General features: G+C 44.6%; 1 protein-coding gene across 1 annotated transcript; it reads left to right on the plus strand.

Moving 5' to 3' along the window:
* Positions 1 to 7,927: 7,927 nt before the first annotated feature.
* On the plus strand, positions 7,928 to 14,505 carry LOC114200974 (uncharacterized). Its single transcript, XM_028093372.1, has 5 exons — positions 7,928 to 7,949; positions 8,501 to 8,919; positions 9,745 to 9,871; positions 10,900 to 11,021; positions 11,670 to 14,505. Exons 1-4 carry the CDS (start codon positions 7,928 to 7,930, stop codon positions 10,971 to 10,973), a joined length of 642 nt encoding a protein of 213 aa, XP_027949173.1. The 3' UTR covers positions 10,974 to 11,021; positions 11,670 to 14,505.
* The last annotated feature ends 7,972 nt before the right edge of the window (positions 14,506 to 22,477 follow it).

Below are 22,477 nucleotides of genomic sequence, written 5' to 3' on the forward strand. Positions count from 1 at the left end.
TTGTGTTCCCTCTCCCGCTGTGTCTCTCTCTCTCTCAAATAAATAAATAAAAAATCTTTAAAATATATATATCTTGATTAATTTTGAAATATATATATACAGTTTTGTGACCACTATTACCATCAAGATGTGAAATATTTGTATCACCCCAAAATCTTCCTTCATGCAGTCAAATTCCTCTCCAAACCCCCAGCCTTAGGAACCACTGACTTATTTTTTTAGAATGTCAAATGAATGGAATCGTTTAATATGTGGTCTTTCTTTTTTTCAGATATTTTCATTTGCATAATGATTTTGAGATTCGGTCATGTTCCTCATCTCTTCTTTTTATATAAAGCCAAGTAGTATTTTAGTTTTTTGTATGTGCTACAATTTTTTTTAAGATTTTATTTATTCATTTGAGACACAGAAATAGAGAGCAAGCATGAGCAGGGAGAGAGGCAGAGGGAGAAGGAGAAGCAGGCTCCCCACTGAACAGGGAGCCCAATGCGGGGCTCGATCCCAGGACCCTGGGATCATTACCTGAGCCGAAGGCAAGACACCCAACCGACTGAGCCACCCAGGCGCCCCTGTATGTGCTACAATTTGTTCATCCATTAATCAGTTCATGGACAGCATTTCCAAGTTTGTGGCTATTGTGCATAAAACTGCCGAGTATTTCAACAGGTATTTGGAAGGAGACATTTTAACTTGTGTAAATTTGTAGGAGGAGATTGCTGTGTCCTATAGCATGTGTATATTTACCTATATAGGAAACTGCCAAATTGCTTTCTAAAGTGGCTGTACCAATGTGCACTCACCAACAATGCATGGGAGTTCTAGTTGTTAAGCATCCTCATCAGTGCTTTGTATTGTCAGTCTTTTTAATTTTAGCGATTCTAGCAGGTGTATATTGTATTGTAGTTTTAAGTGTTGCCAGAATGACTAATGATACTGAGCATCTTTTCATATGTTCATTGGTCATTCATAGGTCTTTGGTTCTTTTTCCTTTTTTTTTTTAAGATTTTATTTATTTATTTGACAGAGAGAGACATAGCGAGAGAGGGAACACAAGCAGGGGGAGTGGGAGAGGGAGAAGCAGGCTTCCCGCTGAGCAGGGAGCCCAACGCGGGGCTCGATCCCAGGACCCTGGGACCATGACCTGAGCCAAAGGCAGATGCTTAACGACTGAGCCACCCAGGCGCCCTGGTCTTTGGTTATTTGATCAAATTCTTTGCCCATTTAAAATTTTTTTCCTAACATGATTTGTAAGAATTTGTTTAGTTAAGGGCGCCTGGTTGGCTCAGTCATTGTCTGCCTTCGGCTCAGGTCATGATCCCAGGGCCCTGGGATCGAGCCCCACATCAGGCTCCCTGCTCAGGGGGAGGCCTGCTTCTCCCTTTCCCTCTGCTGCTCCCCCTGCTTGTGTTCCCTCTCTTGCTGTCTCTCTCTCTGTCAAATAAATAAAATCTTTAAAAAAAATTTTTTTTAAAGAATTTGTTTACTTAATATTCCGGATGCTAGTCCTCTGTCCGATGTGTTTTACAAATAGTTTCTCTCAATCAATGGCTTATGTCTTTATTATTTTAGTAGTGTCTTTTGAAGAACAGATGATTTTAATCTTGATGTAATCCAAAATTCATTTTTTTCTTTTATGTGTTCTTTCTGTGTACTCTCTAATTGGAGTTTGTGCAACCCAAGGTTGCAAAGCTTTAAATTATGTTTTCGTCTAGATATTTTATGGTCTAGACCCATTTTTGAGTTAATACTCATATATGGTCTGAGGTAAAGATTTTATATTACTTCTAAACATTTTATAACCAAGCTAATCACTTTGGAGGCATACCCATTAGGAATGAGTGCTTTTTACACCAACATAACTATACATAAATGTTATAACAATTTCATAATAACCAAGAACTGGATATAATTCAGATGACAGTCATCTATAAGATATTTAATTTTTTTAAGATTTTATTTATTTGACAGAGAGCACAAGTAGACAGAGCGGCAGGCAGCCTTATAGGTGCCCCTGTAAGGTACTTAATTTCTACCTTTCATTCAGTGGAAGAAAACACAGAGATTAAGATTGTGCTTTCATGCAAAATGCTTTGAGGGGCAATGTATATTGGACACAAAATAGTAAATTCTGCAGAATTCTATAGATAGGTTCATAACCAGGAAAACCTAATACATGGTGATTAAGTACATCATAATGGGGACGCCTGGGTGGCTCAGTCGGTTAAGCGACTGCCTTCGACTCAGGTCATAACCCCAGGGTCCTGGGATTGAGTCCCGCATCAGGCTCCTTGTTCAGCAGGGAGCCTGATTTTCCCTTTCTCTCCCTCTGCTTGTGCTCTGTCAAATAAATAAAATCTTTAAAAAAAAAACATCATAATGGTCATGTTTGCATAGTATTAACTGAGGGAAGGTAGATATGTGTCTGAAAAGGTATTGGGGATGTTCTCTCTGTACAGCTAGGGGTTGCATGGGAAACACATAACTAGTCTCCAAGCTATACTTTTATGATTTATCCATTTAATCTCATTGAATTAGACATGTATGAAAAAGAGGAAAAAAGGTAAATGTAATAAATTGATACTAATGCATCCCCTCTCCCCAGTAAAAAATGGAATATGGCAATCTTAGCATGCCATGGATGAGCCTGTGAGATTGCAGATTCTATCCTTCACTTCAGAGAACACCATCCAGAATTTTACTTTACTAATTTTCTTTTCTTCATAGTTTAACACCTTAAATGTGTATTACTAATAGTGGTTACTATATTTTTGTTGGATTTTGAAATTTATATGAATGGAATAATGCTTTACAGATGCTTTTTTTGTATTACCTGTTAATGTTATTTTTAAAGATTTCTGAGATGAATGTATACTTGTCTCGTTATCATCCTTTCTTATATACATTAAATGGTACTCCTTTTAATGGAATTCATTAATTGCATCTCATCAGAATATGTAGGGATATCATCATTTTTGGTACATTGTAAAGCAAAACTTCAAGTTGAATATAAGAATTTTAAAACAAGTGTCGCCTGGGTGGCTCAGTCGTTAAGCGTCTGCCTTCGGCTCAGGTCATGATCCCAGGGTCCTGGGATCGAGCCCCCCATAGGGCTCCCTGCTCAGCGGGAAGCCTGCCTCTCCCTCTCCCACTTCCCCTGCTTGTGTTCCTTCTCTCGCTGTGTCTCTCTCTGTCAAATAAATAAATAAAATCTTTAAAAAAATTTTAAAACAAAAGTATGCTTTGAATAATAGAGGTTGAGCACTTTAAAGAACCATGGAAACCCCTTCAATGTAATAAGAAAACTGAAGTGCAGAGAAATCCAATGAAAAACCCAAGCCCATACTCAAGGGCAGACCCTATTTCTCCTAATTTGTCTGATTACTGTCCATTATGCTATTTATAAAAGGCCTGCCAAGTTGGCATTGGGAATGTCATTATTTTCAAAAACCATAGTTCAGGGGCACCTGGGTGGCTCAGTCGTTAAGCGTCTGCCTTCGGCTCAGGTCATGGTCCCAGGGTCCTGGGAATCCAGCCCCGCATCGGGCTCCCTGCTCCGCGGGAAGCCTGCTTCTCCCTCTCCCACTCCCCCTGCTTGTGTTCCCTCTCTCGCTGTGTCTCTCTCCGTCAAATAAATAAATAAAATCTTAAAAAAAAAAAAAAACCCATAGTTCAATATTGTCTTTGCTTTCTTTAGGCATGGGTTATTTAGTATTTCAGAACTCGATTTTCAAGCATATCTTTAGTTTTTTTTTTTTTCAGATATTTTCTGTTACTAATCTCCACCCTAATTGCAATCTTTATTTCATTCTATGCAGTTAAAGAGGGCGTTTTTAAAAATGATTTTGTTTATTTATTTTAGAGAGAGAGCATGAGGGGGGAGGAGCAGAGGGCTAGAGAGAGAGAATCTCAAGTCAGACGCTCAACCTACTGAGCCACACAGGCGCCCCTAAAGAGTTTTTTTTTTTTTTTATGGTTCTGTATATTGTCAGTTTTATACATAGTCAGTTTGTGCTAAAAAGCAAACCTCCTCTAGTCGGTGTCTACAGGTCTGTATGTATCCTTCAGGTCAGGTTTGTCCATCTTGGTTTGTGAATCTAATGGAAAATTACCATTATACCTGCTTTTTAAAAATCATAGTAAAATATCCCAGATTTAACTCTTTATTCTTATAGTAAAATTATTGTTTTTTACATAGTTTGGAATTGATGTTAAGAATTGTATACAAATTAGGGGCGCCTGGGTGGCTCAGTCGTTAAGCGTCTGCCTTCAGCTCAGGTCATGATCCCAGGGTCCTGGGATCGAGCCCCGCATCGGGCCCTCTGCTTCGCAGGAAGCCTGCTTCTCCCTCTCCCACTCCCCCTGCTTGTGTTCCCTCTTTCGCTGTGTCTCTGTCAAATAAATAGAAAATCTTAAAAAAAATTGTATACAAATTTTAGGGGCACCTGTGTAGCTCAGTCGGTAAAGCATCTGACTTCAGCTCACAGTCCTGGGATTGAGCCCCGTGTCTGGCTCCATGCTCAGCATGGAGTCTGCTTGTCCATCTCCCTTTCCCTCTCTCCCTCCCCCTCCTTGTTCTCTCTCTCTCTCTCAAATAAATAAAATTTTTAAAAATTGTATACAAATTTTACAGGGCCCCTGAGTGGCTCAGATGGTTCAGCGTCTGCCTTCAGCTCAGGTCGTGATCCCAGGGTCCTGGGATCAAGCCCTGCATCAGGCTCTCTGCTCTGCAGGAAGCCTCCTTCTCCCTCTCCCTCTGCCTGCTGCTTCCCCTGCTTGTACACACTCTCTCTCTGTCAAAAATAAATAAAATCTAAAAAAAAAAATTGTGGGGCGCCTGGGTGGCTCAGATGGTTAAGTGTCTGCCTTCAGCTCAGGTCATGATCCCAGGATCTTGGGATCGAGCCCCACATTGGGCTCCTAGCTCAGCGAGGAGCCTGCTTCTCCTTCTGCCTCTGCCTCTCTCCCTGCTCATGCTCTCTCTTTCTCTGTATCTGTGTCTCAAATGAATAAATAAAATCTTAAAAAAAAATTGTGTACAAATGTTAAAGCATGTCTTCCAGTTGTTTTCTTCCTTATATCTTTTTTTCCAATACAAATACACATTTCTGTGTTTTTGTGTAATAATTATTAGATATAGGGGTGCCTGGGTGACTTAGTTGGTTAAACGTCCAACTCTTGATTTTGGCGTCATGATCTCAGGGTTGAGAGATTGAGCTCAGTGCAGAGTCTGCTTGGAATTCTCTCCTCCCTCTGCCCCACCCGCACCCTCACCCCCCCATCCCTGCTCACTCTGCCTCTCAAATAAATAAAATCTTTAAAAATAATTACAAGATGTGTATTTCTCAAACTTTTATTTCATTTATGTAACATCATATCTTAGAAGTATGACATATACGGCGCCTGGGTGGCTCAGTTGGTTAAGCAACTGCCTTCGGCTCAGGTCATGATCCTGGAGTCCCTGGATTGAGTCCTGCATCGGGCTCCCTACTCGGCGGGGAGTCTGCTTCTCCCTCTGACCCTCCCCCCCTCTCATGTGCTCTCTCTCTCAAATAAATAAATAAAATCTTTTAAAAAAAAAGTATGACGTATAAAGTAATTATTGTGGGATATCTTTCAACCCACCAAAAATAACTGATTACTAATTCAACCATTTATTCCATATTCATTTCATGTGATGGCTGGGATATTTGGGTTCAAATGCATCTTCCTATTTTGTTCTTATTTTTGCTTCAGTTCTGTTTGTTATACTTTCCTTTTAAAAATTTGTATAGATTATTTGCTTTCCTTTTTTATTATTATTTTATGTTAATCACCATACATTAGTTTTTGATGTAGTGTTCCATGATTCATTGTTTGCGTATAACACCCAGTGCTCCATGCAGAACGTGCCCTCTTTAAATACCCATCACCAGGCTAACCCGTCCCCCCACCCCCTCCCCTCTAGAACCCTCAGTTTGTTTCTCAGAGTCCATAGTCTCTCATGGCTCGTCTCCACCTCCTATTTCCGCCCCCTTCATTCTTCCCCTCTTGCAATCTTTTTTTTAACATATAATGTATTATTTGTTTCAGAGGTACAGGTCTGTGATTCATCAGTCTTACACAATTCACAGCACTCACCATAGCACATACTTGCTTCTCCCTCTCCCTCTGCCTGTTGCTTCCCCTGCTTGTACACACTCTCTGCCAAAAATAAATAAAATCTAAAAAAAAAAAAAAAATTGTAGGGTGCCTGGGTGGCTCAGATGGTTAAGCATCTGCCTTCGGCTCAGGTCGTGATCCCAGGGTCCTGGAATCGAGTTAATGTCCCCAATGTCTATCACCCAGCCACCCCATCCCTCCTACCCCCCACCACTCCAGCAACCCCCAGTTTGCTTCCTGAGATTAAGAATTCCTCATATCAGTGAGGTCATATGATACATGTCTTTCTCTGATTGACTTATTTCACTCAGCATAACACCCTCCAGTTCCATCCACGTCGTTGCAAATGGCAAGATTTCATTCCTTTTGATGGCTGCATAATATTCCATTGTTAGATTGCTTTCTAAACATTGCTTTTAGTTGGGAATGTATATGGTCCTATTTTATTAATGTTTAAGGTAAAAATTATAATACATGTCTGTAACACAACAGAATATAGTGTTACTACCTTTACCCTTTTCTTGAATAATATAAGGGGTATTATTGAGGATTGCATGGTAATTCTATCATTCTACTCAACAAGGAGATATTGTTCATGTGTTATTCAGATAGTGAATAATTGTATTAATCCACAGATGTATCTCTCTCTTGGATCTTCATTCCTTCCATCAGTGCAGACCTTTTACCTGGGATCACTTCCTTTAAATATAAACCTGATTCATTTTATATGGCTTAGTTTTCTATTATATTTTTCATTTTAGATTTCATACAGTCTTATTTTATGTTCTTTCTTGAAAAATACTATTTTGTGAAGTATACAAATCTGTGTGGATGATTATTTTTTTGGCACCTTCACTGTGTCATTCCATATGTTCCTGACCCACCATATACTGGATATGAGTGGAAGCAATTTACTTTGTGTTGATAGTTTCCTAATGTTAAGGAACAGTATTTGAACAACACACTGTAGAGATTGTAACGGGGAGATGGCCTCAGTAATTACATGGGGTTTGAGTTGGAACAATAAAAAAGTGACAGTGTAGAATGCATACGAGAAATAATAAAGTATATATCTGATGACCAAATTGATGGATTATGACATAAGGTGGCTGGATGCTTACTAGTCCCGTTTGCTCTGTCTGGACACCTGGGAGGATGGCATGTCTCAGCTCTCCTTAAACTTCTTTTGGGACCATGTGAATGAGCTGTGGCCAACTGGATATAGGCAGAAGTGATGGTAAAATTGTGCCTTAATTGTTCTCACACTTGTGCACAATTCTGGGAATAGTCTCATTGGATCTAGATTTCACAGCGCCCCAGGATTTTGTACTCCTTTGGGGGCTGCAAGTTCAGGTGATGGTCTGACGGTGACACTGTTTTGATAAGGACAGGGCATGATGACCTAAAGCTTCTGAGCTTCATGATCACGTATTTGTACCTAGGCCTACCTGCCCTCAGCATCAGAAGGGCAGGACGAGGTGACGAAGGTCCTGGTTACTGTGAACTAGATGACAGGTCATGTCACAAAATTGAGACCATGTCAGCTCCACTCTCCACTTAACCCTGACAGCTGCTAGTCATGATGCTGCCGAGATCTGAATCCTGTGCCCTGTAGTAATGCATGTGTTGGGCAACTTGCCTCCCTGTAGTTTAAGAAACTCTCCTGCCACGCCGTTTAAGAAATAACTAAATAAGCCAAATAGTTCAATCTGTGCTTTTATGTGAAATTTTTAATCAGTACCTGTGAGGCTACTTTCCGGTCAAGAAGTCATTGTAGATTGTTTCGATAATGCCAAGGATCCTGCAAAGAGGCAAGCCCGACCTCGCCAACCCCAGCAGGGTATGTTAATGCCAACTCCTAGTTACTTAATGAGAACTAACCACGTGAAAGGCACTTTAAATCCCCCGAGCGACCTAGCTCCCGTTCTAGTCTCGGTAGAGCCACGGTTCCCGAACCTGGGAGCAGCGGCAGGATGCTGCATCACCGCTGCATCAGCGCTGAGCCGCCGCCGCAGTTTCCCGCATCCGGGTCGGGGCGGGCCGCAGAGGTCCCCCGGTCCTGCGACGCCTGGCTTCTGGGGGCGGGGCTCCACGCCTCGCCCGCGGGAACTGGGGTGCTTCTCTTCACGGGGAAACCTGGCTCTACTTATTTCCCCGCGCGCTCCGGCTGACCCTTGTCGTCGCCGTGAAGACGCGACTGGCGCACGCGCCGGGGCGCCGGCGCGCTTACACTACATTACCCAGAAGCGGGGGCTAGGCGCTTCCGCCCCGAGCGACGGGCCGCAGACCGCCGGGGAGGGGAGTTTCCTGTGCGCCGGGGCGGGACTTCCGTCCGCGGCGCCGGAGCGCATCCCTTGGTGAGCGGCGGCTGGTCGGGCCACGACCACGTGGACTGGAGCGCGCACCGGGCCAGTCCGGGCCGCGCGGGGCAGGAGACTGACGTGGCGGGGACCGCCTCCGCGCCCTGGGCGAGCCGTGACGCCCCGGCGTCGGCCCCATCTCCCCGAGACTGTGCCCGGCTGTGGGACGGGCGCCGCCGGCTCTGCACCTTCCCTGAGGTCCCCGCGCTCCGTCGCCCGGGCCCCCGAAAGCGGCGGCCGGGGCCTTGTGAGCATCTCACACCATCTTACAGCGAAGCTCGGAGCGCGACACGCAGCCGCAGGCGACCCCGCCCCAGCTGAGCCCTCGGGACGCACCCTGGTCGCCCGACCCTCGGGCCCTGCTCAGCCCAACCGGACCCCTGGCGTGGCAGGGGCGGCAGCACGGATGAATACGGCGCAGGTGAGTGGAGGGTCACCCAGCCTCCTCCCCGCCATCCCCCGCCACGTCTCACCCTCATGGTCACCGTTCCTCCTTATGGCGGATGGTGGTGGTGGGACTGTTATCTCACGTTTTCTCGGTCGTGGAGTCCCTGGGGGAGGTCACTTCTGGCCGCGCATCCGGAGCCCAGGTCAGGTATTACACGGGTATGTTCCCGATCAGGGCGGCCAGTGGAAGGGTGACCGAGTCACGGGAACAGGCATGTGCCAGTGCTTGGAGGTGAGATTGAGTTGGGAGTGAGCAGGGTCTCCATGGCGTCTTAAGGGGAATAGAGAGCAGTGGAATGGCAGCCCCGGACGCTGGGCCTCTCTTCTGGAAGTTTGGAGCTGAGGACGGAGGTGGTTTGACACAGATTTCGTTCAGCAGGCTTCCCCTGGCTACAGAGTGGAGACTGGAAGTGAGGGAGGAGGTAGGGAGACTCGGGAGGAATGTGACCTGCGAGTTTTAAGGCCCTAGTACTGGGGGCTTATGGAAGAAGGCTGAGCCCAAGTTTGCTTTTGTCTGGGAGGCATGGTCTGAAGGACACCGGGAGAACTGGCCAGCTAGAGAGTTTGGTGCCCTTCGTGGAAGACCCACAGCTTACACAGTATTTATCTGCCCACCTGCCTGGCTCCAGGCCGCACACAGAGATCAGAGAGACAGGAGAGAGCAGGCGCTGGTGGTACCAAAGCCTGGTATCTGCTCTGAGGTGGGAGGCTAGGAGGAGAGGGACCAGGGGTGGTTGTGTGAGTGGACAGACAGGTGACCCCTGTGGCCTGTGGGCTCAACTGTCCCCCGTCGTGACAGGGCTGTGTGACCTTCGAGGATGTGTTCGTGTACTTCTCCCGGGAGGAGTGGGAGCTCCTTGAGGAAGCTCAGAGACTCCTGTACCGTGATGTGATGCTGGAGAACTTTGCACTTGTGTCCTCACTGGGTAAGGCCCTGCTTTAGTTATCTGTTGCTACGTGGCAAGTTATCCCAAAGCTCAGTGGGATGAAGACAAACACTTATTACCTCAGTCTCTGTGGGTCAAGAATCAGGCATATCGTACTTGGGTACCTCTAGGCTCAAGGTCTTTCATAACCTTGCTGTCAAGCTGTCCAAGTTTGCTGTCTCATCTGAAGGCTCAACTGGAGGTGAATCTCCTTTCAAGGTGCCCCTGAGTCGGAGGCTGTTGGACTAATTAGTCATTTTCTTGCTGGCCTTTGGCTAGAGCCCTCCCTCAGGGTCTTGCCATGTTGTCTTCTCCATATAAGCAGATCACAACAAGGCAGCTGATTTCCACCAGCATGAGCAAGAGACAGCATCCAACGTAGAAGCTGGTATTTTCATAATTTATTTTCAGAAGTGACATCCTATCATTTTTGCCATATTCTGTTCATTAAAAAGAAGTTTTAGGTTCAGCCCACATTCAGCTGGAAGGACTTACAAGGACATGGATACCAGAGGATAGGTATGAGTCCCAATTTCCTGGGCTGAGTTTTGTTCTTCCCCTTTTTTCCCAAATGGCAGCTGTCTGTCTGACAGTACTCTCATGGCACAACCCCTTTCCTTGGCTTCCTGGAGTAGGTGGTGGGTCCCAGGGCTGGACAGTGGGCACTAGCTCCTCTTCTGCAGCAGCCCCAACCTCTCCTCTCCCAAAGCTTTGAAATGAAGGATTTGGGGGTCAGGAGTCTTGGGGTCTGCCCAACAGATCCCAGATGGCCTGGCCACACCTTGCCTGGGTGTCTGTCCAAACCCCTGGTCTCTGCCCACATTCTTACCCCTTCTTCTAGTTGACTTTTCCTGGGGCCTGACTGTTCCAGGAATTGCAGGCACCAACGTGGTCATTCCTTGTGAAGAACAGTGAGCTGTTCCTGCAAGACACTTTTCTAAGATTCTTCTTAAAATATTTAATCTTTTCTGTGGAGAGCATGGCTCTGGGGTGCTGCCAGCCACTCAGCAGCTCTTCTTTCCCTTTAGGACTCGCCGTTTCCAGGTCCCATGTTGTTACCCACATGGAGCCGGAGGGGAGCCCAGGGTGCCTGAGAAGGTAAACACAGCTCCAGCTACAGCAAAGCAGATCTGGAGGAGGCCTGGCCCTGGTGAGTGGAAGCCATGGGGACGGTCGCCTCAGGGCTGGCTTCACATTATACCAGCAACCCCTGTTGTATCTCCTAGTATTCTGATGCCAGTACCCGTGGCTGACCTCATCCCCCTTTTCTTTCCCCATTTGGATGCTTTGCCCACTGTCATTTCTACTCTGATCTCAGTTACCTGTTAGTTCTTCCCCCTGCCCGCCATCTCCATGTCATTTCTTTTCTTGGTACTCTGCAGCATTGGCTTTCATTTAACATGTCATGAGTTGTGCTCACATCCTTCAGTTTTCCTTGAAAACTAAGTATTCCGTGCCAGCCAGATTCTCCTGGCCCTGGACAGACCCTTTTGCACAGCACTCACCTATCACAAGGAATGAGGCCTTGCTGGGAGACCATTGGCAGAGGAGTGATTTGGAGACCCTGCCCCTCCTCATACTGCACTCCGTCCTTGTACCCTCTCCCCGTGAGGTCTTCTTCATTCTCTGACCTTTAGAGGCCTGCAGCGCACAGCTTCCCTTTCTCATCCTGATTCTACTCCCGTGTTCTGCATGCAGCCCCATGGACTCGTTCCTGGTTGTATCTCACAGCATGTGTTATGGCCTGCCACTTGCCACCAATTAAACTTGAACTTAACCCGCATTTATCTTCCTTCAGGTTGATGGCATGGAGTGAAGGATGAGGCTGCGCATTCTAAGCGGGGTGTTTCTGTGAGTGTCACAGATGGGAACTCCCAAGGCAGGTCCTTCCACCCGAAAGGTTCATCCCTGTGATATGTGTGACCCAGTCTTGAAAGACATCTTTGCACCTGGCTGAGCCACAGGGAACACCATCTGAGCAGCAGGAGAGACTTCTGGTGTAGTATAAACCTTGACCAGATGCAGAAGCCGCAGAGTTGAGAAAGTTTCTTCAGAAAGGAAGGGAGCCAGGCCTCATTTGTGAAGATCTGCAGATCCCATGTGTTGGAGAAGGCTTCTACTTGCAGGGAGGGTGGGAAGAACTTTGTGGTCAGCTCTGGACTTATCCAGCACCAGGCTCCTCGCAGCAGGGAGAAACCACACAGGGGTCCTGAGTGTGGGGAGGCCTTTTGTGTATCAGATTTCCTTTAGGCAAGAAAGCACAACCCGAGACCATAAGCCTTCTATTTGTTGGAGGCAGCCTCCCTCCAGGGTTGATTGACTCAGAGCATCTCAAGGGACTCTTGGTTGTGGTGAACCGGGGAACAAGGGCCATTGGAAATGCAGGAAAGGCACCTGACCCTGGGACACTTTCCCACAAGGAGAGTCTTCCCAGGAAGGTGAGCTCTAAGCACATTGGTGTGGGAACAGCTAATCTGCATTCAGGACTTTCATGAGAGTGAGTCTCTCGGGGAGGGGGGTGCTTTCCATGAACCACTCACATGGGCCACAGAAAGCTTCCATGGTCTATGGGCAGAATTTCTACAAGTGGAAGTTTAACAAATGTTGGCGTGGTTTCGACATCAGCAGATCATGCTGAGGGAAGCCTGTGACCACAGCGAATGTGAGAAAACCTTTCTTGAGAGGGCAGGGTTTACATTGAGCGAAGCCAGGGGAGGATTTACATTGAGTGAAGCCAGGGGAGTACTTCCAAGTGTGGGAAGGCCTTCAGCTGCAGGTCAGACCTCATGCAGCACCAGCAGATTCACAATGGGAGAGGCCTTGTGAATGCAAGGAATGTGGGAAAGTCTGGGACAGCTCTGCTTTTGTCCAAAATAATTTCCCCCACCCAAGAGAAAGTCTCTTCAAGTACAAAGTATGTGGGTAAACCTTTGGTGACAGCTGTTTTCTCACTCATCATGTAGGGTTTTCCCAGGAGAGAAGGCCTGAGTGCAGTGATGTGGGAAGGCCTTCATTCACCATTTTTATTTCTGGCATTAATAGCATCCGCACTGGGGTAAAATCCTTTGAGTATAAAGATCCGAGAGCCTCTTGTGACCGCTCTTCCCTAACTCTACACGAGGAGTCACGGTGGGGAAAACCTTGTGGATACAGTGAATGTGAACACACTTTCAGCTTTCGTTCATCCCTCACGCACCCCCTAAGTGTTCATACTGGGGAGAAACCCTGTGAGTGTAAGAGATGTGGGAAAGCCTTTTGCAAGTGGACTTAACTCAGTCAGTACCAGAGAACTCATACTGGGGAGAATGTAACTCCTGAGGAAAATGTTTGCCAGAGGAAACCTCTTGCTCGGCATCTGAGAAATTATACCAAAGAGAAACCCTGTAAGTGTCATCGTTGTGAGAAAATCTTCTGAAGCAGATCATCACTTACTGTCTTCTAACGGGTCCTTTTGGAAGTTGACTCAGCTTGGACCTTACTCTACAAATGAGAATTTAAAAAGGAGAGGAAACTAGTGGTTATTGTGCAGTTTCAAAACCTTCAGCTACAGCTCAGTGTTAGTATGCGCTGAAAAGCAATCATGGACTATTTTTAAAAAAGAGAAAAGGCATAAGGGAGGAGGAAGAAAAGAAGTCGATGTAACAGAAAAAGGAATGCATTCATGGTTTCTTTCAGGTTTCCCTACAAACCCATGACAATTTGTTTTCAGTTGTTTTTGTTTGGGGTGGCAGGTGGGAGCAAAGGGGCCTCATCCCTTCACCTGACTTAATATACATTCACTGCCATTCTGTGACAGGAGAGCTGGATACTTGACAGCATCTAAACAAATATTTATCGAAATCCTTCTTTGTTAAAAAACAGACTCAACTAGTAAGGGTCATTTAGTCTTTGTGATAAATGTGAAGTCATAATTTATGAAGCATTTAAAAGAAATTAGAACACTAAAAATATTGTCACCTAAAATTATTTCATATGTAAGGGGCTAAGGACATATATATGAATGGGTACATTTTCTGCACCATTTAAGACCATTTAGTTAAGGCTTCAGTTATTTATTCACTTATTTATTCTTCATTGAGATGTAATTGACATATAACATCATGTGAGTTTAAGGTGTACAACATTGATTTGATGAATTTATATTGCAATATGATTGCCATTGTAGCATTAACTCCTATATCCTAGTGGTATCCTGTGTTCCTAGTGGTAGGAACAGTTAAGATCTAGTCTCTTGCCAAGTTTCATGTTTTTAATATAGTTTTGTTCCTTGCAATCCCTTTACTGTGTCTTAGATCTTCAGGATTTATTTATATACTAGTTGCAAGTATGTACCCTTAAACAACATCCCCCCACCCAAGCCTTTGGTAACCATCATTCCACTCTCATTTGAGTTCAGTTCTATTCCACATATAAAAATATATAGTATTTGTCTTTCTGCGTTTGACTTATCTCACTTAGCATAATGTCCTTAAGGGCCATCCTTATTGTCGTAAATGACAGCATTTCCTTTTTTCTCAGAGCATCTCAAAGGACTGAATAATATTCCGTTGTATATATGCCACATCTTCTTTATCCTTTGATGGACACTTAAGTTGTTACCATATCTTGTCTCTTGCGTACAATGCTACAATAAACATGAGAGTGCAGATATCTCTGAGATCCTGTTTTCATTTCGTTTGGATATGTATATACCCAGAAGTGGGATTATTGAACCATATGGTGGTTTGGTTTTAATTTTTTTTAAGGTTATTTCCTTATTTATTTGAGAGAGAGAGAGTGAGCACAAGCAGGGGGAGCGGAAGGCAGAGGGAGAAGCAGGCTCCCCACTGAGCAGAGAGCCCAGACCTGAACCAAAGTTAGATGCTTAACTGACTGAGCCACCCAGGCACCCCTTTTTTTTAATTTATTTATTTATTTATTTATTTATTTATTTATTTATTTATTTATTTATTTATTTATTTTTGGTGGGCAGCAAAAGCAAGGTTGATTGAGTGATAGCAAAGTGATAGTACAAAGCTCCAAGGAGGGAGGGGACCCCAGAAGGTAGCCCCTATTTTTAGTTTTTTGAAGAACCTCCATATTTTCCAAAATGACTGGACCAGTTAACAGTCCTACCAACGGTACACAAATGTTCCCTTTTCTCCACATATTTGCTGACATATATCTCTCATCTTCTTGATACTCGCCTTTCTGACAAGTGTGAGGTGATAATCTCATTGTGGTTTTCATTTGCATTTCCCTGATGATTAGTGATACTGAGCACCTTTTCTTGTACCTGTTGGCCATTTGGATGTCTTTGGAAAGATGTTTGTATAGTTCCTCTGCCCACGGGTTAATCAGATTGGTTTTTTTGTTATTGACTTACATGAGTTCTTTATAAAATTTTGGGTATTAGCCCCTTATCTGGTAACATGGTTTGCAAATATTCTTTCCTATTCCATAGGTTGCCTTTTTATTTTTTTTTAATTGTTTCTTTTGCAACGCAGAAGATTTTAAGTTTGATATAGTCCGACTTGTTGATTTTTTTCTTTTGTTTGTGCCTTTGGTATCATATCCAAAAAATCATTGCCAAAACTACTGTCTTGGAGCTTCCCTTGTTTTCTTCTAAGAGTTTTATAGCATCAGGTCTATGTTTAAGTCTTTGATCCATTTCAAGGTAATTTTTGTGAGTGGTGTAAGATAGGGATCCAATTTCATTTTTCTGCATGGAATTATCCAGTTTTCCAACACCGTTTGTTGGAGAGACTGTCTTTTCCCCATTTGATATCCTTGGCTCTCATCAAATACTAGCTGACTGTATATGTGGGGTTTTAATTGTGTCTCTTTATTCTGTTCCGTTGGTCTATTTTTAGCCAATACTATACTGTTTGGGTTACAATAGCTTTCTAATATAGTCGAAATCAGGAAATGTGATGCTACCTGTTCTTTCTCATGATTGTTTTGGCTATTAGGGGTCTTGCAGTTCCATACAAATTTTAAGATTGTTTCTTCTATTCCTGTGAAAAGCGCCATTGGAATTTTGATAGGCATTGTGTTGAATCTGTAGATAGCTTTGCATGGCATGGACATTTTAACTATTATTTTTTCTAATCTATGAACACAAGATATCCTTCCATTTGTGTCTCATTTCTTCCAACAGAATCTTATATTTTTCATTGCACAGATCTTTCACTTCTTTGGTTAAATTCACTCCTAGGTATTTTGTTGTTTTTGATGCTACTTTGAATGAGATAGGTTTTCCCCCCCAGATGTTTCATTGTTATTGTATAGAAACGAAAATGATTTGAGTGTATAAATTTCATATCCAGCAACTTTACTGAATTCACTGATTAGATCCAACAGTTTTTATTTGAGTCTTTTGGATTTTCTTTTTTTTTTTTTCCTTTTTTAAATACTTTATTTATTTATTTGTCAGAGGTAGAGAGCACAAGCAGGGGCAGGCAGAGGGAGAAGCAGGCTCCCTGCTGAGGAAGGAGCCCGATGCAGGACTCAGTCCCAGGACCCTGGGATCATGACCCGAGCTGAAGGAAGATGCTTAACCAACTGAGCCACCCAGATGTCCCTGGATTTTCAATATAAGAATATATCATCTGCAAATAATGACAGTTTTACTTCTTTCTTTTTCAATTTGGATACTTTTAATTTCTTTGTCTTGCCTAATTGCTCCAGCTAGGATGTCAGCACTATGTTAAGAGTGCTGAGCGAAATCTTTGATTAAAAAAAAACAAGCCTTTTCTTCATGTCATTTTAAACATCCAGTCTGCTCACTTTTCCTTGATCCAGATTTGCATTTTTCTTTATTTTCTCTGAGGCATGATGCTACTCATGTAGCTATGTAGTCTTCCCAGGTGAGTCTTAAACCTTTCCTCTGACTGGGTTTTTCACTTTTTTAAATCTCTTGAGGGACTTCTCCAGGTCCACCTCAGTACTTTTCCGGGGTCAGATTAGGGCTAAAACAGTAAACCACACATTCCAGTTAAATTCATGATAAACTCTGGAGAAAAAAAAAAAACAGATAAGGAATCTCATTGTTTAATCTTACGAGAATGTGTCAAGTGTTGTTATAAAGAAAAGTGACTGGGGGGCGCCTGGGTGGCTCAGTCGGTTAAGCGACTGCCTTCGGCTCAGGTCATGATCCTGGAGTCCCGGGATCGAGTCCCACATCGGGCTCCCTGCTCGGCGAGGAGCCTGCTTCTCCCTCTGACCCTCTTCCCTCTCGTGTTTCTATCTCTCATTCTCTCTCTCTCAAATAAATAAATAAAATTTAAAAAAAAAAAAAAGAAAAGAAAAGTGACTGGAATTTACCTGAGGGATGAAGCTGAATGAGTGCAGGTGCACGTACTTTCACGTTTACCCCCTGTGGACTTACTTCCTTTGTGCTCTCATCAGGCAGGGCATTAGGGAATATCTCCTTCCTTTGGGACTGTCTTTGAGGACAGATGCTGAACTATATGAGGTGATCATTGTTCCCTCATGATAAAAAAAAATTGTGCAATTTTTTTAAAGATTTTATTTATTTATTTGACAGAGCGAGAGCAGGAACACAAGCAGAGGGAGTGGGAGAGGGAGAAGCAGGCTTCCCGCCGAGCAGGGAGCCCGATGCGGGGCTCGATCCCAGGACCCTGGGATCATGACCTGAGCTGAAGGCAGACACTTAACGACTGAGCCCCCCAGGCGCCCCAGCAATTTTTAATATAAATATAATCATTCTCACTTTGAGTCTTCCTCAGAGCCTTGTCAATGACCACAGGCATAGTGTTGCATCCGCGCTGTGGGCCAAAACCATTCTGTGGCGCTCTGCCACACTTCTCATTCATGCATTTCTCAGTGAGTCAGTAGTCACAACACTTCTAATTATTAAATGGCACCATATATAGTTTCCTATCGCTTGGGAAAGAGAGTTGCCTTCCAGGGGCTCCTTCCTCCTCCATCCTCCCTGCACAGACCAGTGGCTGTAGCTATAAGGGTTGAAGAAACACTCTACAGAGGATGTTTCCTTCCCCACCTGGGAGCTCTTTGGTACAGTGCAGCACATTCAGAGGCCTGGGCCTGTGTTTGTCGCAAAGCAGTTGTGACATGTTGTCCAGCGGAGGAAGGACTGAGGTTTGTTCCCTCATCTCCCATTTCCCACCATCCAGCCTCCCCTTACGTGTTCAGAGAGCCTAGCTATTGAGCTTGCTACCGTGTGGGCAAGAAGGATGATACCGCGTGCTTCAGTCATGGCATGCCACGGGCAGTTAGGGCACGTGGAGGGCTGAGACATGGGCCCTGCCCTGAGCTCTCATAGAAAATACATTAAACAGGCGGAATCAAGGAACCCTTGCTTTGACACCAATGTGTCTGGGAATCCTGGAAACATGAGAGAAGGATCGAAACGGGCATGTGAGGACAGGTGTGGAGGGGGTAGAGTGGCCTAAGGGCTAAGAGCTCGGAGTTGCAATTCGTTGGGATTCCAGCCTGTCTGCACCGTGCCCATCCCGGCCACATGACTTTGGTCCTGTCACTCGTCCCTGGAGTTCCGTGTTCTTATATAAAATGGGAAGATGGACATTGGACTAAAGCACACAAAACAAAGCCAACCCTGGAAGGATGCAGGACTCTCAGGCAGGGTTAGAGTTGGAGAGCATCTGCAAAGTAACAGCGTGTGTCACGACGCAAGACTGATGAGTGTGGTCTGGTGCGGGAACCAGAGCCCAGCCACTGTGGCTAAGGTGGGAAGGGTGCAGCGGGGTAGGGCGAGATGAGGAATTGGGTTTTGTGCTCAGTTGTTTTGAGATTTCTACCAGACATCTAAGAGGAGGCATTGATATGTAGCTGGATGTGCAAGCCTAGAATTCAGAGAAGTGTTCGGGTTTATGGGTAGTTGGCGCCAGCGCCCTCTGGCACCAGAAATGCACCTGATACCTGTAGTGGAAGAGAGTGAGGTGTATTGGTGCACTGCAGGGGGGATAGCGCACTCTTGGAAATGTGCAACACTCAATAAAAGGGTGTTAGGATGTCTTCCAGGCTCTGGGCTTGTGCTCAGTGATTTGTAGGAGGGTTTAAGAAAGTGGAGATTTTGGGGGGCGCCTGGGTGGCTCAGTCAGTTGGGTGTCTGCCTTCGGCTCGGGTCATGATCCCAGGGTCCTGGGATTGCGTCCTGCATTGGGCTCCCTGCTCAGCAGGAAGCCTGCTTCTCCCTCCTCCCTCTGCCTGTTGCTCCCCCTGCTTGTGCTCGCTCGCTCTCTTTCTTTCTGTGTCAAACAAATACATAAAATCTTTAAAAAAATATCCAACCATAGCATGGATACAAGATACACATCTAAAATATTACAGGGGACGCCTCTCTCTGCCCCTCCTCCCTATTTGTTTTCTCTCTCTCTCAAATAAATAAAATCTTAAAAAGAATATATAGGGATATCATTATTTAGCAAAAAAAAATAATTTCTGAGATGGCTGATATAAAAATGCTTGATATATTCATGAACTGGTATCTTTACCCTTGTTATTCTGAAACAGTTTATGTAATTTGAGTCAGTATTACAAATTACATACATATTTTATCTTTTTGGTGATGCTTTCTCCGTTGAAATTATTTTTTTCTGATATAAATACAAGATTCACATGTGTTCATGTGTTATTTTTTAATGATTATAACAGGTGTGGGGGGCACCTGGGTGGCTCAGTCGTTAAGCATCTGCCTTCGGCTCAGGTCATGATCCCGGGGTCCTAGGATCGAGCTTTTAAGTCTTTTAAAAAATGATTATAACAGGTGTGTTTTTCAAGACCTGTTTCAAATATTTCTGTAATGTTTTATTTTTTAAAAGATTTTATTTATTTATTTGACAGAGACACAGCGAGAGAGGGAACACAAGCAGGGGGAGTGGGAGAGCGAGAAGCAGGCTTCCCGCGGAGCAGGGAGCCCGATGCGGGGCTCGATCCCAGGACCCTGGGATCATGACCTGAGCCCAAGGCAGACGCTTAACGACTGAGCCACCCAGGTGCCCTTTGCTATGCTCTTTTTTATGCTATGGGTTGTGCATTGTATTTATTTATCTTTTTTTCTATATAGATAAAAAGATAAAATGGACAAATCTTAAGTGTGTGGCTTGACGAGTATTTGCCTGTCAACACGCATATAAACCCGACTCATACAAAGTCACAGGACGTTCTCAACAGCCCTGCACAAAGATGACCATTGTCCTTTCTCACCATATATTAGTTTCACCTGTTTTTTAACCTTTCTACAAGGTTACAGCACGTAATACTTTGCCCCTGACTCATATCGCTGTCACTCACTGTCTTTTTCTAGGAGATTCATCTGCACTGTCGCATGAAGCAGTAGTTTTCATTGCTGTGTTTTCTTCTGTTTTGTGGCCATATAATTTATTTAGGCATGTCTCCATTGATAGCTCTGTGGGTGGTCTCAGGTTCTTGGTTATTATCAATAAAGTTGCTTATAAACCTATAACCCTACAGCTGACCTTGAACAACACGAGGGTTAGGTGTGCCAACCTAAAGTTGAAAATTCGTATGTAAACTCTGACTCTGCTAAAACTTAACTAATAATAGTTTACTATTGACTAAAAGCCTTACTGAGAACATAAACAGTTGATTAACATATCTTGTATGTTACCTCCTGTATCCTTATAATAAAGTAAGCTAGAGAAAATAAAATGTTATTAAGAAAAACATCAGGGAGGCACCTGGGTGGCTCAGTCGGTTAAGTGTCAGCCTTTGGCTCAGGTCATGATCTCAGGGTCCTGGGATGGAGCCCCGCTTGGGGCACACTGCTCAGCGGGAAGTCTGCTTCTCCCTCCGCCTCTGCCCCTCCCTGCCCCTGTTTGTGCTCTCTCTCTCTCAAATAAAATAAATAGAATCTTAAAAAAAAGAAAATCATAAGGAAGAGAAAATACATTCACAGTACTGTACTATATAAAAAAAAAATCCAGGGGCGCCTGGGTGGCTCAGTCATTAAGCGTCTGCCTTTGGCTCAGGTCATGGTCCCGGGGTCCTGGGATCGAGCCCCGCATCGGGCTCTCTGCTCGGCAGGGAGTAGGCTTCTCCCTCTCCCACTCCCCCTGCTTGTGTTCCCTCTCTCGCTGTGTCTCTCTCTGTCAAATAGATAAATGAAATCTTAAAAAAAAATCCACATATAATGGACCCATGCAGTTCCAATCTGGGTTGTTCAAGGGTCAACTGTATATTTTGAAAGAAAAATGCCCTCATTTCTATTGCGTATACACGCAGAATTGGATTTGCTTGGTTGCAATATACAAATATGTGGAAATTTTATACAAATCTTGACACATCAGAGTTAAAGCAAAAACTAATGAAAGCATTCCTTGAGAATCATTTGGCTATGCGAAGCTTACAATAGAGACCACTGTATATATTATTATCATCTGTAAGCTGCATGCTACACATCCTTTATATCAGTGAAGAGTGTAATGAACGTCTGTAATCTAAATGCACTTTTTTCTCAGAAGCAGATGTTACACATTTATCACCACATTCCTGGGGATACGGATCTGTTTACCTGCATTAGGGAATTTCTTTGTGAATGTGTGTCTGTGTGAGTGAGTGAGATTTTGTGTGTGTGCCTCTCTCTGGATGGCTGTATCTATCTATATATGACCATTTGTACACGTGTGTCTGTCAGTGTGGCTGCTGTATACATGAGTCTACTTTTGGCTATGTGGTTGTCTCTGTTGTTCTTGTGTTCTCTTGTGTCCAGGACTTTCTTTCTGTAGATGTCTGCATACTCTTTCTGCATGTGTGTGTCCTAGTGTGTACCTGGGTGTCTGCATGTATGCATTGGTGCCAATGGGTGCATCTGCTTCTTACCCACAGTGTCCCTGGGAGCACTGTTCTTGATGTGTGTGGGACTTGTATCTGGGTGTCCTTCTATGTCTGTGTCTGTCTTGTGGGTGCATGTGTCTTCAGTTGATATAAATATAACAGTACCCCCAACTCTTATGTCTTTGTCTTCGTGGGTATCTGTGTGTGCATCTGCATAGGACGTTGTGTCCTGTATGTGTGTCTCTGGCTGTGCATGTCTGCCAATACATTTTTGGTAGATCTGGATATGATGGTGTTGTAGGGTCTGCTCCCAAACTGTGTATGTTCGTGGTGTGCCTGAGTGTGCTCTGCCTGCATCTGCCTCTGGGCGCCCCTCACCAACTGCCCAAACTGGACCCAGGTCCCTGGTTCTGCCACAGTCCAGTCACCTCTGACTAAGGGGATCTCTGCAGGCTTCACCAGCAGCGGGGCACTCTAGAACAATGTCCCCTCTGGCATATCTGTGCCCTCAGCTTGTCCCAACTCAGAGCTCCTCTCCTCTGAGAGGCTTCTCTGACCAGCCTCTCAGGGGGGCCAGTCACCAAGGCCCTGACCTCAGATCTCCCCAGCCTGCACTTCCACGTTACCCAATGCACAGGATCCTCACATGCTCAGAGCTTTGTGTGTGATGTTCCCGCTTCCTAGAACTCTGTGTGGGGCTAATTTCCTTCTGATTACAGGTGGAAATTTTCCACAGGAAGGGTCATAATGGAAAGGGAAATAGGAGCTCAGAGGGATCCTGAGGGCCAGGTCACGGCGTTAGTAGCCGATCTGGCACTCAGCTCT

This window comes from Eumetopias jubatus, unplaced genomic scaffold, assembly GCF_037043125.1.
Source record: "Eumetopias jubatus isolate StellerSeaLion01/CBP00866 unplaced genomic scaffold, mEumJub1_p1.0 scaffold_10, whole genome shotgun sequence".
NCBI classification, from domain to species: Eukaryota; Metazoa; Chordata; class Mammalia; order Carnivora; family Otariidae; genus Eumetopias; species Eumetopias jubatus.

Excerpts from the sequence above, each read along its gene's own strand:
- LOC114200974 (XM_028093372.1), top strand. The coding sequence starts at position 7,928 with ATGCCAAGGATCCTGCAAAGAG. Across the intron at positions 7,950-8,500 it reads GCCAAGGATCCTGCAAAGAG|CGGCGGCTGGTCGGGCCACG; the intron begins GCAAGCCCGACC and ends TCCCTTGGTGAG. Across the intron at positions 9,872-10,899 it reads TGCACTTGTGTCCTCACTGG|GACTCGCCGTTTCCAGGTCC; the intron begins GTAAGGCCCTGC and ends CTTTCCCTTTAG.